Source organism: Charadrius vociferus, unplaced genomic scaffold (genome assembly GCF_000708025.1).
Source record: "Charadrius vociferus isolate BGI_N301 unplaced genomic scaffold, ASM70802v2 scaffold484, whole genome shotgun sequence".
In the NCBI taxonomy this organism is placed as follows: domain Eukaryota; kingdom Metazoa; phylum Chordata; class Aves; order Charadriiformes; family Charadriidae; genus Charadrius; species Charadrius vociferus.
Window position 1 is genome coordinate 1,412,703 of NW_009648074.1, and position 14,341 is coordinate 1,427,043.

The 14,341-nt window shown below is 47.0% G+C and overlaps 1 protein-coding gene across 1 annotated transcript in view; it reads left to right on the top strand.

Annotated features, from left to right (window-relative positions):
* The window catches only part of TANC2 (tetratricopeptide repeat, ankyrin repeat and coiled-coil containing 2), a 218,381-nt gene that overhangs the window by 142,551 nt on the left and 61,489 nt on the right, over nt 1–14,341 (top strand). Inside the window, exons 9-10 of the mRNA XM_009883856.1 lie at nt 7,753–8,034; nt 10,378–10,511. Of these exons, the coding sequence (XP_009882158.1) occupies nt 7,753–8,034; nt 10,378–10,511 (416 nt within the window). The remainder of the gene's footprint in view (nt 1–7,752; nt 8,035–10,377; nt 10,512–14,341) is intronic.

The window sequence follows — 14,341 nt, forward strand, 5'->3', positions numbered from 1 at the left end:
CCCTCCACCTGCTGGCCACACTCTGCTTGATGCCCCCCAGGATGCCATTGGCCTTCTTGGCCACCGGGGCACGTTGCTGGCTCGTGGGCAACTTGTGGTCCACCAGGACTCCCGGGTCCCTCTCTGCAGAGCTGCTCTCCAGGAGGTCAGCCCCCAGCCTGTACTGGTGCATGGGGTTATTCCTCCCCAGGTGCAGGTACCTGTTCCTCTCTGGGTACATCCACCCCTTTATCACGTAGGGATATTCCTGCAAAAGATCCCCGAATTCTTCTCCCCGATTGCTCCCCTACCAGCCCTCTGTCAGCCTCTGAGCACTGCGGGGCTAAGACTTTGATAGCTTCTAAAAGAAAAAGAGAAATTGTGATGGGCTGCTATTTTTTTCTTCTTTTTTTTTTTCCCGAACAAAAAGCAAAGGCTTACAGCCCCCGCTTCGCAGCGTGCCGGCCGGGAAGGAGCCGAGCGCAGTGCACGGGGCCACCGTCCCGACGCGTCCCTCGTATGGACGCTCACAATGCCGGTATTCAGGCAGCCCTTTGACTTCTGAAAGGCCTTTTGAGAGGGGAAATTTTTGTGGTTCTTTCTGGCAAATTCCACAAAAAAAGACGTTAGCAATGGGAAGAGGAGCCAGGGCTGACAGTTTTGTGTTCTGTGTGTTCCCAGGCAGCTCCAGCTGGGTTCCCCCCATGGCCGTGGGGTTTCAGCCCACCCTGCAACATCCGTCCCCCTTTTAACCTGAGTGTGATCTTTGGCTGAATCCTCAAGCGATCGCCGCGACAGCGCTGCGTCTGCAGCAGATCGCCAGGTTAACGCTTCATCCCCATCATTTGTCATTGCACAGAGGTGTAAATGGCCGAGAAAGTTCGTTTGGGACTTTTTCTGGTCATTGCTGTGCCACGAGACTGGTTTGTTCTCACCTGCACATAGGGAGAGGGGGTACGTTGGCAGTACATTAAACTTTTCTTTTCTCCGGGTTTTTTTTGAGCAAGCGCCCACCGTCCCAGGTAAGGAGAGGAGGAGCTGGAGGGTGACAGGTTGGGTTTTCACTCAGCACCGCAACCATCTCCTGTTCCAGCCTGTTCAAGGATTTCTACCAAATCCACGAGCCCCCGACTGGACAAAAAAAAAAAGAGTGATTTTGCGTCGCTTTGGATGGCAGTCTGTAATGAAATCATATTGGCTGGTGAGGCAGTTATAAAAATGCATTAGCAGGCAGTAAGTGAAGGAAGCAAAGTTTGACAGACAAAATTTCCATATGTTCGAACGAAGTAGCTTGCCAAGGCTTCGTAATTTGCAGTGATTGCATCCAAAACATTAAACTTTATTGTAGGAACAGAATCAAATTGTTTTCCAGACACACTTTTAAAAACCATGCAGCGCTACATATTTTCGTTCTTCTTTTTGTTCTTTTTTTTCTTTTCTTTTTTCTATTTTTGTGAAGGTTGCATGAGAACAGCGGCAGTGTTTCCATTTTTTGGGATTTGCTCCTGATCCTAGTTGAGGTACTGTGCTATTTTTAAAAAGACAGGGAGAAGAAGAGGATGTGAAAAAACCAAACCGCCACTGTTTGGGAATATTTTCATTTCATTGAATATGTGAGGTGGTTTTTTTCCCCAAAAAATACTACATGTTCCAGATACTGCTGTGAAATTGCATCGGTCTGGGCTGTTACAGTCACCGGCTCTTTGTTCCAACTGGAAATCCTAAACTTGGGTTTCACTTTAATATCTCCACTCTTGGCACTGGGCCGAAATAGCGAAGCACCTCCTGGCCCTGTGTCGGGGAACCCGTTACAGCCCACTGGTTTGTTCCCAGTGTTGAAGAATCCCAGTGCAGAGAGACTAAATGGGAGCCTGTCCCTGATATTTTTTGTTGAATGTGTTATTTTAACCAGGGGAGTAATTTAGCAATCCCAGTGGCCGAGAGTGTGACAGGTATTTGTACCAGTGGCAGGTTTTTAATAGGATGGTGAACGCGATTTTTGCTTTTCCTATTTTTAGCCAGCGGGATTTGAAGCTGTTCGGGATCGCTGTAACCCGAAGTACGGGATGATGGCTGTGACGTACCGTGGGGCAGGAGCCAGATGGCAACCAAATTCTGTGGCCGTAGAACATCCCGGCTGTTGCCATCATGATTTTTTTTTTTTCTCCAAGGAGCGAATGTCAGCGCTGGTGCGGGGTGTGAAGGCCTGTGGTGGTTGGGTGAGGTTTGGAGCGGAGGAGAGGACACCCCAGTCTATTGTTGGCCAATAGCAGCAGTATGGCAGGAGTGTGTTCTCCTTAAACCGGCTTTTATAATTTTCTGTGTTTCTATTTCCTCATGGTGTGTGTTTAATTCTGTCACCTTTTGGGTAGGGGGGTTTCATGCACGTCTTCAAAATGCTGAAAAAATTGTTTAACCTTTTCAGGTACACGGTGTGTGAAAAATAAGCACCGGTTTCATCCTGGTGGATGTATATGTTTAAGATGACACTTGAAAGAAGTTGCAGTTTAAAGCAAGTAAAAGAAAGAAATTCAGACATTTGGCTAATTTGTGGGTTACTTAACAAAGGACACAGCAGATGCTGTGTTATTCAGAGTCATAGAATGGTTTGGGTTGGAAGAGACCTTAAAGACCATCCAGTTCCACCCCCTGCCCTGGGCAGGGCCACCTCCCCCCAGCCCAGGTTGCTCCAAGCCCCGTCCAACCTGGCCTTGAACATCTCCAGGGATTTCATTGTAATAAATACTAAAGCTCTTCTCACCTGGGCTTCCTCTCCATATATTGGCAAACCCAGGCCATGCAGCGCAGCCCTGTAAGGGCTGTCTGTGGCCAGCAAGATCTGTCTCCCACCCGGGATGCTAAAATGGCAACAAAACACACCTAGAACATAATGTAAAACAACTGATGAGCTGTGGATGCTGCTGGCCGATGTAGCTGAGAAAAAATTCCTGTTTGAAGAGAGGGGAGTCTGTAAAACAAATTATTTCTGAACAGGAATGGAGTCTTGCGACAACTAAAATAACTAAAAAATCACTTTGTGTAGCAGAGGATGACCTACACGGTAAAGCAGGACGGGCATTGCCCTCACTTTGCTCCTGCTCATTTCCAGCCCACTGCCCTTTTTTTTTTTCAATTGTGTAGATAATACAACCAGCTTTGGTTTGATTTAATTGAAGTTTTCGGCCACAAAAAAGAGCCAGCATGGGTATGGTAGGCGGTGTTTCAGCTTGGGATTAGAATTTATTGGTTGGGTTCTGCAGAAGTTTGTACAGTATTTCATCAACTCTTATGAAAATTTTGCACTACCAACCCTCCGTCTGTCCCGCTCCACACACTAATTTCCAGGAGAACTATGGGTTTAATCTATGTTAAGATAATATCAGAAGCTCTGGATATTTCTGGGATGCTCTGGCTTAAGTTCTATAAAATACTTCATTAAAAAGGACTATAAAACCCAGCAAGCGTTGGGATGTCAAGGATGGGCAGGCAGCTTATTCACATACTTTGATTTTCACAAGTATTTAAGGTAAGTGGTCATAGGGTTCATCCAAAACGTATGCGCACATCCTCACCTGATACTTCTGAACCTTCTTATCCTCTTTTTCTGAGCCCTTTCCATTAGCTTATCCTTTAATTTCTGCCCCAAATGTTGAAGCTTCGGTGCAGCCTTCCTTCTCTCCGGTTCTCCTTTCCTTATGATGTGAGGTATTTTTTCAACTCTTTGAAAGGAATTGAGAATTCCCCCGGCGTCTGGGGTCTTCCCACAGGTTTGTGCCTCGCCTGGGGACCGCTGGCTGCTGAGCCTCGTGAAATAAATAGTACCAGGGGAGGATTTTGGCATGGTTCAGCAGACAGTACCAGGACTCAATGAGGATCTGGCACATGGCTTGCAATTAGTCAATGGCAGTGTTGAATTGTTCATAAATGGCTTCGACAGTCCAGCTAAGAGAGCGTTGATGCTGTATTCGTCTTTCAAAGACGGTGTGGTGAAGTAAAATGTCTTCTGCTGGCACGTGGAGGTGATTTGGGAGGCTGGTGGGATGAAAAGCATGCTCTCGGCACTCATGTCCAAACCAATGTGGCAGTGAGTGTTTTCTTACTGGTGAGACGCTCACCAGCACGGCCTGCCTCCGAGAGCCCTGAGATCCAGGGCCTGAGGTGATGAAACGTCCCACCGGGCTGGCAGAAGAGGTTTGCTTTGCTGGGGTCAGTGCCCAGTGGTGGTGGAATGTCTGGATGGGCGGGAAGGTTGGCTGTAGGTGGATAAGTGGGTATGTCTCTTCTCAGGGTTTTGTTAAGCCTTTTTTAGGACAGGATATGCTATTCCCAGACGGCAATCAAGATGCGTATACTCTTGTCCACTCAGATAAAGACAAATCTTTAGGATATCCTTCGTCTGTTTGGGGTGTTGTGGTTAAAGGTGTAGGCGTCACAAGGCCTCAAAGCCGTCTGCTCCTCTGAAGAGAAACCAAGATTTGAGTTCAGGTCTCCACCACGTGAAGCAGGAGTTTATTGGATCCCAGAGCTTTTATATTAAATCAGTCTTGTCTCTGCATTGGCCCCCAGGACCATTTGGTACCTGTTAGGCTTCTGGCGCTCAGAAGAGCATTATTGTACATTTTCACTCACTACCACGACACATCACATATATACGCACATGCACGAGTAAAGCAAAGCTGTAGCTTATCAAGCACAAATCTCAACTTGATGTTTTCCAAATGGAGTCTTTTTATTTTTTTTTTATTTAAATTTTACATATCTAGTAGTGGTGTCATGATGCAAAAACAAAATTTCCCTCATCAAATGCACTGCTGGAACACTTAATTTACATCAGTGGGACCACTGCAGCTGGTTATCTGTGCCAGGTCCGTGTGCTGTTGCTCGTGCAATGTGCCATCCTCCGGTGCGAAGCCCGTCAGTCGCGCTGACGCCCAGAGCTGTGCTGGGGACATGGGGACACGCAGCCCCGGGGCTGCCTCGTCCCCTCCCACCGCCAGCGGTTTTGCTTCTCCGGCACCTTCCCGTGCCAGCACATCCCACTGCGCTCGCGTGACGGGCCCTGGCGAGGGGAATCGAACGAGCTGTTTGTGAGCTCATGCAATTCAAAAACCGTCTCCACCCTAGGATAAATTTAAAGCATATTCATTGTTTTCAAGTGGGAATAAAAATACAGCTCCTGTCTGCAGCATTTTTCTGTATCAGTTAAAAAAAAAAAAAAAGGAAATTCAAAGTACCTAACATTTTTAAATACAAGTTATTTTCCGTAGGCATATCTGATGTGACGTTAAATCCCAGCCCCTTTATCAGCTCTGGCTTAACGGATCAGGTCCCTGGTCAGGTCTGCGGAGGATTTCCAGATGATCTGAGCGCTGGGCATCAGTTCAGCGGTTTCCTGGGGGGGTGTCCCGGTGCCGTGCTGGTGTCGGGCACGGGGACGGGCGGCAGAGCCCGGAGTCGGAGAGAGCAGCTCCACTGCTGCTGGAGTGGGCGGGAGCGGGTGCCAGTTCCTCACCACCCTCAGAGTGAAAATTTTCTTCTTAAAATCAAATGTGAATCTCCCCTCTTCCAGTTTGAAACCATTCCCCTTCGTCCCACCGCTCCCCTCCCTGATGCAGAGTCCCTCCCCAGCTCTCCTGGAGCCCCTTTAGGCACTGGAAGGGGCTCTGAGGTCTCCCCTTTTTCGCCTTCTCTTCTCCAGGCTGAACCCCCCCAACTCTCCCAGCCTGTCCTCCCAGCAGAGGGGCTCCAGCCCTCCCAGCATCTCCGGGGCCTCCTCTGGCCCCGCTCCAACAGCTCCGTCTCCTTCTGCTGGTGGGACCCCCCGAGCTGGAGGCAGCACTGCAGGGGGGTCTCCCCAGAGCAGAGCGCAGCAGAGGGGCACAATCCCCCCTCGCCCTGCTGGCCACGCTGCTGGGGATGCAGCCCCGGGGTGCCGGGGGCTTTTTGGGCTGCCAGCGCACATTGCCGGCTTATGGTGAGCTTCTCACCCACCACCACCCCCAAGTCCTTCTCCTCAGGGCTGCTCTCCAGCCATTATCCGCCCAGACTGGATCTGTGCTTAAGATTGCCAAGATCTTCCTGTAGCACAGCTATAACCTCTTCCCATGTAGATAAAGCATCCATCCCCCTGTTGTAATTTGATAAACGATTTTCAATGAGTTTAGCCCAAAGCCTGGTGCAGTAGCGTTATCTGCACCCCTGAGGGCTCCAGGCCGGAGCAGGAGGTCTGCCTGGGGATTGACCCACCCCCCACGTCCACACAGGGTGAGCGGGTGAAGAAATGACCCACGTCAGCAGTTGCTGAATGACGGTTGGGCTTTTTCAGTGTCTGAGGGCTTTTAAAACTTCAAAGAAACCAGTCTCCACTGGAAGCAGCTAATGTAAATGATGGGAGCGGGATCATGCCAAGAGGTAAGCAAACCGATAGGTTTTTTTACTTAAATCCTCTGGAGCCCTGCTCGAGGAACTCCTCCTCTGCAGCTTCGTGGGATTTCTTCTAAAATAATCTGTGAAGACATCCAGATTTTGTGGTGTTGTTTTTGTTTGCAGTGTGCCGTATGATCTCGAAACAAATTGACTTCAATTTCTCTGATCCAGAGCTCAAATTTTCTAGAGCTCACTGCATCGGTTTCCACGTGTGTTGTATGTCAAGCGCAGTACGTGTGTGGTAGTTGGAAGGTGTGTTCAGAGCTGCCATTCCAGGTCTGGAATCCTGTCCCATGGATGTAGCTCCATCCACATCGCTTAGCCCTGACTTGAAGGAATTATGTACTAAAATTCGCGGTTTGCAGCTGAAACACGCAGTGTGACTAACCTCCCCCTGAGTGGGACTCACCTGCTGTCTTTGCGGCCACCTTCCAAAAGTCTTTAATTAAGAAACCATGTCGGCAACAAAGTGGGAAGATCCAGCAACTGTCTCTGCCAACACAAAGTACTTCCATCACTTTTTTTCCCCCAGATTTATACGTATCATCTCCCAATTACAGAACTCGGAGGCAGAACGCACCATATGAGTTGATCTTTCTAATAGCATCTTTGCACCGGATCTGTGCATCGTTGTTACTCTTTTTAGGTGTGTGTTCCCTGTGCCAAATGGAGAGAACGGCAAATACCCTCTCCCTCCACCCCCAAATGTTCCTGAAAAAAGTTTCAAAGCTGGTTTGGGTTCGGTTGTACGCTTTATTATAATCTAATGCATATGAAAATGGGAAAAGTCACACTATCAATAGCCATGGTTTCGGGTGTCAGCTTTGCCCCAGCACACCTGAACTGTTGGGGGGTATTTCTTCCTCTCCTTGTTAAATTTACGTTGCCTGCGACGCTGCTTTTGCTCCAGAAAAGAGAAAATGCTCGGACTGATTTAACACTTCAGAGTGCTAAGATTTTTTTCGTCCTCATTGTATGGAACAGGTGAACAGACCTGTATCTATATATTGAGCAGACACGCAATGCTGTGTCACGGGGGAGGGGACAGCTGCCTTGGAAAGTGTCCCTGTGGCGTGGCCTTTAATTATGGTGAATTGAAGCAAGAAATTTCATTTCTCCAGCTTTCGCTTTCCCCAGCTGTAAACCACTTCCTCTTGTAAACTCCTTTGGTGGAAAATGCTGTGAGTGAGCCAGATGCTTTTAAGAACAAACCCGTGGGTAATAAACAAGCTTGTATTTTTTTCACCTTTTGCGATGAAAAGATTTGTAAGGAAGATTAAACAGCAATTCCCGAGCTATAGTTTTACATTGATGTTTATGTTCTTTCCCTGTGTTTCTTCTTTACAGTACGCTTCGCACCCTACAGACCTCCCGACATCTCTCTGAAACCGCTGCTCTTCGAGGTGCCCAGCATCACCACCGAGTCCGTCTTCGTTGGCCGGGACTGGGTTTTCCACGAGATCGATGCGCAGCTGCAGAGTTCGAACGCCAGCGTCAACCGAGGTGTCGTGATCGTTGGGAACATCGGGTTTGGAAAAACCGCCATCATCTCCAGACTGGTTGCGCTGAGCTGCCATGGCACGCGGATGAGACAGATCGCTTCCGATAGCCCTCACGCCTCTCCGAAACGTAAGTGCGGCAGTACACAGATATTCAAAAACCAGAGACCTTTTCTATCAACTTCTATAACGGTATTGGCTGAAAAGATCCCATTCCTCTCCAGCCCCAAGAAAGCAGCTTAGGCTTTGTTGCCAAGCAAAGGAGGCGTCTGTGAGCGATATTTATACTACTTCTGCTCCAAATGGACTTTTTGAAGAGCTGAAATGCCGTGTCTCTTGTTTCCCTGACTTAGAAACATCACGGATTTTTTCTGATGGGGAAGACTCCCAATTTTAATTGCCAATATTCTATTACTACAAATCCACACCAATGCATTCTCCTTCCCGTAGGGTTTGTTTATCTGGGTTTATCCTGGTGGAAGTGTTCGGGGTGAGTCCCAAGCCCGAGGGGCTCAGCGCCCAGCACTGCTCTACCTCTCCCGGTCCCATCCAGTTCCCGTCAGTCAATGCTGACATGTTTGCAGGTGGGGATGGCAACATTTAAAAATCATTCAACTCTCAGTAAGTGAATAAGACAGGACTAAAAATACCGGGTTAGGTACCTGAAGGTATCTGTAAGGATGTAGGTCACTGTATCTCAGTGAAACTGCAGTTACATCTGTTTACTGGAATGCAGTACTCTTTGCCATGCTGAAATCTCCGAAATGTCACTGAATGTTGGCATGTTGAATCGTGTCACTTGTCAGAGCTAAACGAACAATGCGTAGTGAAAGGCAGGGCTTGTTTCTATATTTTAACGGCAGCGCTGCAGTACACCAACTGTACGTCTCCCTGGTCTGCTTGGGGGGATTGTGGAGATGAAAGAGACTACTGTAATTAACTGTTTCTGGACTAAAAGCTTGGCTATTTCAGATGAGAAGGTGCCCTGTATCTATCATGCACAAAGGACAAAGATCCCTGGTCACACCGAACACGCTGTTGTTTAGTTCGCACTCTGGTTTGTCCGTGAAGTTGGAAGCCGAATGATTCCTCTGTGTTCGTTAGTGGGATGGAGACCTTCAGAATCAATCGCCTAATTTGGCTTTATTTCCTAACGGCATCACAAGTCCTAGACTAACTATTTATTTTATCCTAGTCTAGATAATTATTCTGCAAGTTTCTTTGATATTTTTTTTTCCACATGCTGAAAAACAAATAATTGATTATGCTTAGTAAAATCTGTGTTTAATAATAAATGCTAATCAGGTGAGCTGACTGTGCTACAGCAGTTGTGCTATCAGCATTAGTAAACGGGTGTAAAACCAGCCTCATGCTCTTAATTCCTCTCTCAGAAAAATAATACAGGTGAAGGTAGTGTTGCATGCTCAAAATCAAGAATGTGCATCACTGCTAACTCATTCAGGGTTTAATTATGTAGGCAGTAGTCGTCCTCCTTTGTTGTTTGCCATTAAATGGGTCATTGTTTGCATTATGATTTCAAGTCAAGCTCAAGGATGCATCGCGGCAACCCGCTCAGGAAAATCCTCTGCTGGTACAGTCGGCACTGAAGAGGACTGTTGCTTTTAAAATGTTCCCAAAATAAAGAAATCATTAATTAGACATCATCAAGTACTGTGTGTCTTGGTGCCATTCAGAAGTACTCTGTATGAGTACCTACGTGTGGAAATAAGAGCGCTTTGAAAATGTTCTCCGCAAAGGCCAGGTGAATGGACTGTTGTAGTGAGCTACTGGTAAAGGCGATTTCTGCTTTGCCAGGCAAAAGAAACAGCCAAAACACAACAGAAAGCAGTTACACTTGGCAGGGGTGATTCCAGTATAATTCATTATTTGCTTGCAAGCCTTTTCCAGATCCTGGTGCTACTCCTGCTTCTCTCCCTCTGATTATATTAATGGGCTTCAGATGGATATGTTAGCTGCACCTCTCCATTTATTTATGTTATAAAATAGGCACATAATTCAGAAAAATTGGCTGTCTCCACTGAAGAAGGACTTGGAACCAAATTAACCAGCGATGGTTCATAATGAGGGAAGATCTATTGGCAGAACTGCAGAGTAGGAGAGCACTGCACTAAAATATACCACACTTGAAGGCAGAGCGTACCTGCGAGAGTGCACAATTCACTCAATCATTGTGATTATTTTAAAGTCAATGAGATTACAGCGGGGAAGATGAATAAGACAGGCTCAACACTTTATCTTAGCGGTCCTTCCCAAAAATGCTGCTTCCAAAGGAAGTTTCTTGGGGCGCCTCTGGCCTGGCTGGACGGTGTCACAGTCACTTGCTGCTTGAAATCCTAACCAGAGTCTTTGCGGAAAGTATTTCAACTGCCGTGATTTGCTAGAAAATAGTCTGTGATAATAACATCGGTGGTGCCTGTCCCGTACCAATTCATACCCTCTTTCCTTGGGACAGATGTGGATGCAAACCGAGAGCTGCCCTTAACCCAGCCACCTTCTGCTCACTCGTCCATCACCAGCGGGAGCTGCCCGGGGACGCCCGAAATGCGCCGGCGCCAGGAAGAGGCCATGCGGAGACTTGCTTCACAGGTACGGACCCATTGCTCTCGGGATTACACAGCGTCCCAGACTGGTGGGGGCTGGAAGGGCCCTCTGGAGCTCCCCCATCCCCCCCCCCGCCAGAGCAGGGGCACCTCCAGCAGTGGCACAGGACGGCGTCCAGGCGGGTTTGGGATGGCTCCAGAGGGGGAGACTCCCCCACCTCTCTGGGCAGCCTGTGCCACTGCTCTGCCGCCCTCACAGCAGAGAAGGCCCTCCTCAGCTTCAGATGGAACTGCCCATGGTCACCTTTGTGCCCGTTCCCTCTTGTCCTGTCACGGGGCACCACTGGACACAGACTGTTCCCATCCCTTTGGGGATTTATAAACATTTTTTTTGGTCCTTGGGAAAATGTCAGTTTTATTGGAACCTGGTGGAAGGTCTCCTGCCTTACATCACTTGGTGCACTGGAAAATGTGTGTTTTCAAATGCTTATGGGGAGAGTTTAGAGGAAAACTTCTGAACAAGTTTTATTACCCTAGGAAAGTCATTTCGGTAAAATGAAATTCCCATTACATGACATACTACTCCCCTTCCGCTCGGAGAGTTTCTCTTTTCCAGCCATCAGACTTCATCCTTACAAGTGTTACAATACGACATAGTTACCAGAGTCATTATAATTTCTCTTCAGCAGTGAAAACAAAATTGCCAAGTGTTTGACCAGTGTTTCATTTTGAAAGGCGCAGGGATCACACGGGGGGTGAAGGCGTTGCTGCTGTGCACATGCTTTGGCGTTTTTTTGGAAAAGTCTGCAAACCAGATCGTCACCTTTTGGGCGATACACAAATTATTTGCTGTTACGGCACAAGTGGATTGTATATAACACTATCACTTACTGTGGGTGAGATTTACGGCTTGAATTTTATTGTATTGCTGAGATTTAGCCCTAGTTTTGCGGTGGTGGGAAGGTGCCATTATACTGCTTTGAAATCCGAGGAACTTGCTCCTCCTACACCTTTGGAGAGGATGTGAGCAGTTAGTGCTTTCCTGTTGCCTGCTCCCACTTTGCAGAGGAAAACGTCAGGCAAAGTCTTTGTTCTAAATTATTGCCAGGATGTGTTTTGTTTGGCCTTTTGTGCCAGATACTGTCTTGTCCTATCTGCTCTTCTGCTGCACCCAGATGGCGAGGCAGAGAGTGTGCGATATCTGCGTAAATAAATATCGAGACTGGATAATCTCCTCTTCCACGTGGAGTTCTTGAAAGGAATGCAGCGGCCAGGTCTGGTTTTGTTCAGGACGCATTAGTCATCGTATGCCTTGCAAATCTTTGCATTACAGACTACCAGAAAGGCCAGTAAAGTGTGCTATCTCTGCTTAAAATACCTCATCTATCTCAACTTTCTTCCCCTGAGTGCTTAAGTAATCCTGCTGGATACGTAATTGATAAATGGATTCAGTTTTAGCTTCAGTTTCCTCCTGAAGAAGGTAAGGGATATGCCTCTCTCAAACACTGTGTCATATCCACTGCATAGATCACGCACCAGAGCTTTTTTACGTCTCTGATCACTGGAGAAAAGAGCAAGAAACAATCTTTATAGCCAAAAATGAAGTAAAAATAGGTTGTTATACCTTGGCTGCAGACTGCTTTGGGAAGATGTTTTAAAACCCTGCTCGTTCCCTAGCCAATTTTTTTTGGTAAAACTAATCCTGTGCTTTGCTGTCGGAACATAACAAATGAGTCGGGAAGATGTACTACCTCTTGTGCTAGCAGCGGGATTACTGACTCTTAGTATGATTGTTAATCTCCCAGTAAATCTCAGCTACTGTAAATGGAGGCAGATCCCAGAAATAACCGTCACCAGCTTCCAAACGTCAGGCCTTCATGAAAAGATCAATGCCGAGGCTGATGAGTTGACCTTAGAGTACTCGGAATCGCTTCTTCTACCCGAATAGCTGACGCAGCATGCGGAACTTCTGAAAAGCTTTGGAGTGTTTAGCAAACAGTTCCTGGGATGAGTCAGAGCAGCAGCGGCAGGGCTTGACTCAGCGTTCGGAGACCTGCCGTCTGTTCCCAGCCTTGCCATTAGCCTTCTTGGCGTCCCTGGGGACCCGCATCTCATCGGCCTGCCTCCGTTTCCCTGCGTATTAAAAGAAAAGCGATCCATGCAGGTGACGGTCCTTTGATAGCCGATGCTGGAAGGAATACGGAACTGGGTGTTACTCAGTTTTCTCAGTTCGGAAAAGCAGTTGTCTTCCAGGTCGTGCTGCAGCGTGTGCCGGGATGAAGCCGTGCATTGAAATAAGCACGTGCTTAAATCCTGATTCAGAGCTTCATTTCCGACCACAAAGGGAGATTTTTCAGAAAGTGTTGGAGGTTTTTTTGGTTTGTTTGATGTATTTTTTTTTTTTTGAACTCCCGTGTTCCTGCTGCTGATTCTTTATGATAAACAGCAATTCTGGTTTTATTGCATCAGAGCCTTTTCCAGAACTGCTGGGCAGCACGCTACAAACGGTAAGTTTGATGGATTATCAAGCCTCAGGAAGGGAAATCAAGGCAAATAAAATGGTTTAGGATGTTTGTCAAATTGATAGCTGGAAGTCGTGTGTGTAGTGCACTCTTAGTAACCTCCTGAGTAGTACAACTCAGCATCACCGCTGGTGAATACTCGCTGTCAACAGCAGAGGAATTGATTTGCTTAGAAGGAGCCATGCCGTGTGATGTCCTCCTAGATAAAACAAACACTGACTGTTCCACCCCAGCTGCGGGTTTTGAAGTCTTCAAGTGACACTGGGAGAAAAAGGATTACTGACCTGGCAACAGAATTGGAAATGCATTAAAATAACAGCGTTCAGCTCTTTGTTGTGCGTGCGATTGCCTCGTTCAGAAACTCGATCACACGCGTCTAACTTGCCTTTGAGAGATCATGAGAATTTGTTGTTCGTAAGAGGCTTTGAAGATGCTGAACTCTTATACAGAGCAGATGCACTGAGTGGCTTGGTAGAAAATAGTAAAAATAGTTGGTTAAAATAATTCGGCTGCCTGATCTGAATGTCTGATGCCACGTTCTCCAACAGGCGTTCTTGGGGACAATTTAGGAAAACACTTCACATAGATAAATAAGCTAAAGGCTCTCCAAAGGCTCATCTAAAAAAGAAAAGAAGAAAAAAAGGTAGTGGAATGTCCTTTTGCAGGAGGAAAGGAGGGAAGAAGAGCATATTCCTGTATCAGTAGCTGTGGAATAAAAAAATAATTGCTGGTGGCCTACTTAAAACAGTTTTTGTTCAACTGGCTGAAGAAAAAACAGCCCAAGGAAGGGAAGGAAAGACTGACCCATAGGTTGGTCTGGTTGGAAAAGCATTTCTTGGACATGTGTGTTTTATAGTTCCGTTAAGACTGGAGTCAGAACTGAAGTAGGGAAGAAAGTGTTGACAGTGATAGACAAGCCCAATTGTCAGCAATATTTTAGGAGATATAAGAAACACATGTGAGGAGGTAGATGAAGCTCTGTGCAGATGTTCCACCGCTGCTGGCACTGAGCAGAGCAGGATGTTCTCAGGTTGGGCTGTGGTCACTGTGCTAGAGAAATGCAGATCGTTACGAAAGTGGATTAATAATATACTGACAGGCTTAAGTAATGGTTGGCGCAGGCTCCAGAATGGTAGTGGGAAGCACTCTGTGCCTCTCACCCACTCCGTTCCTTCTGAAAATGTCACTTATCCCAAAACTCAGAAGTTGTGTGTTTATGATGACAGAAATGAAAGGTGAACAGTTGCTTTTCCTCCTCTGGATTATTCAGGGTTGTACTTTTCTGCCTGTTCTTCACGCAGTAAGTTCTTGGGGGCAAGGGTTGCTTTTAGCTCTTGTTGTCAGACATGAACAA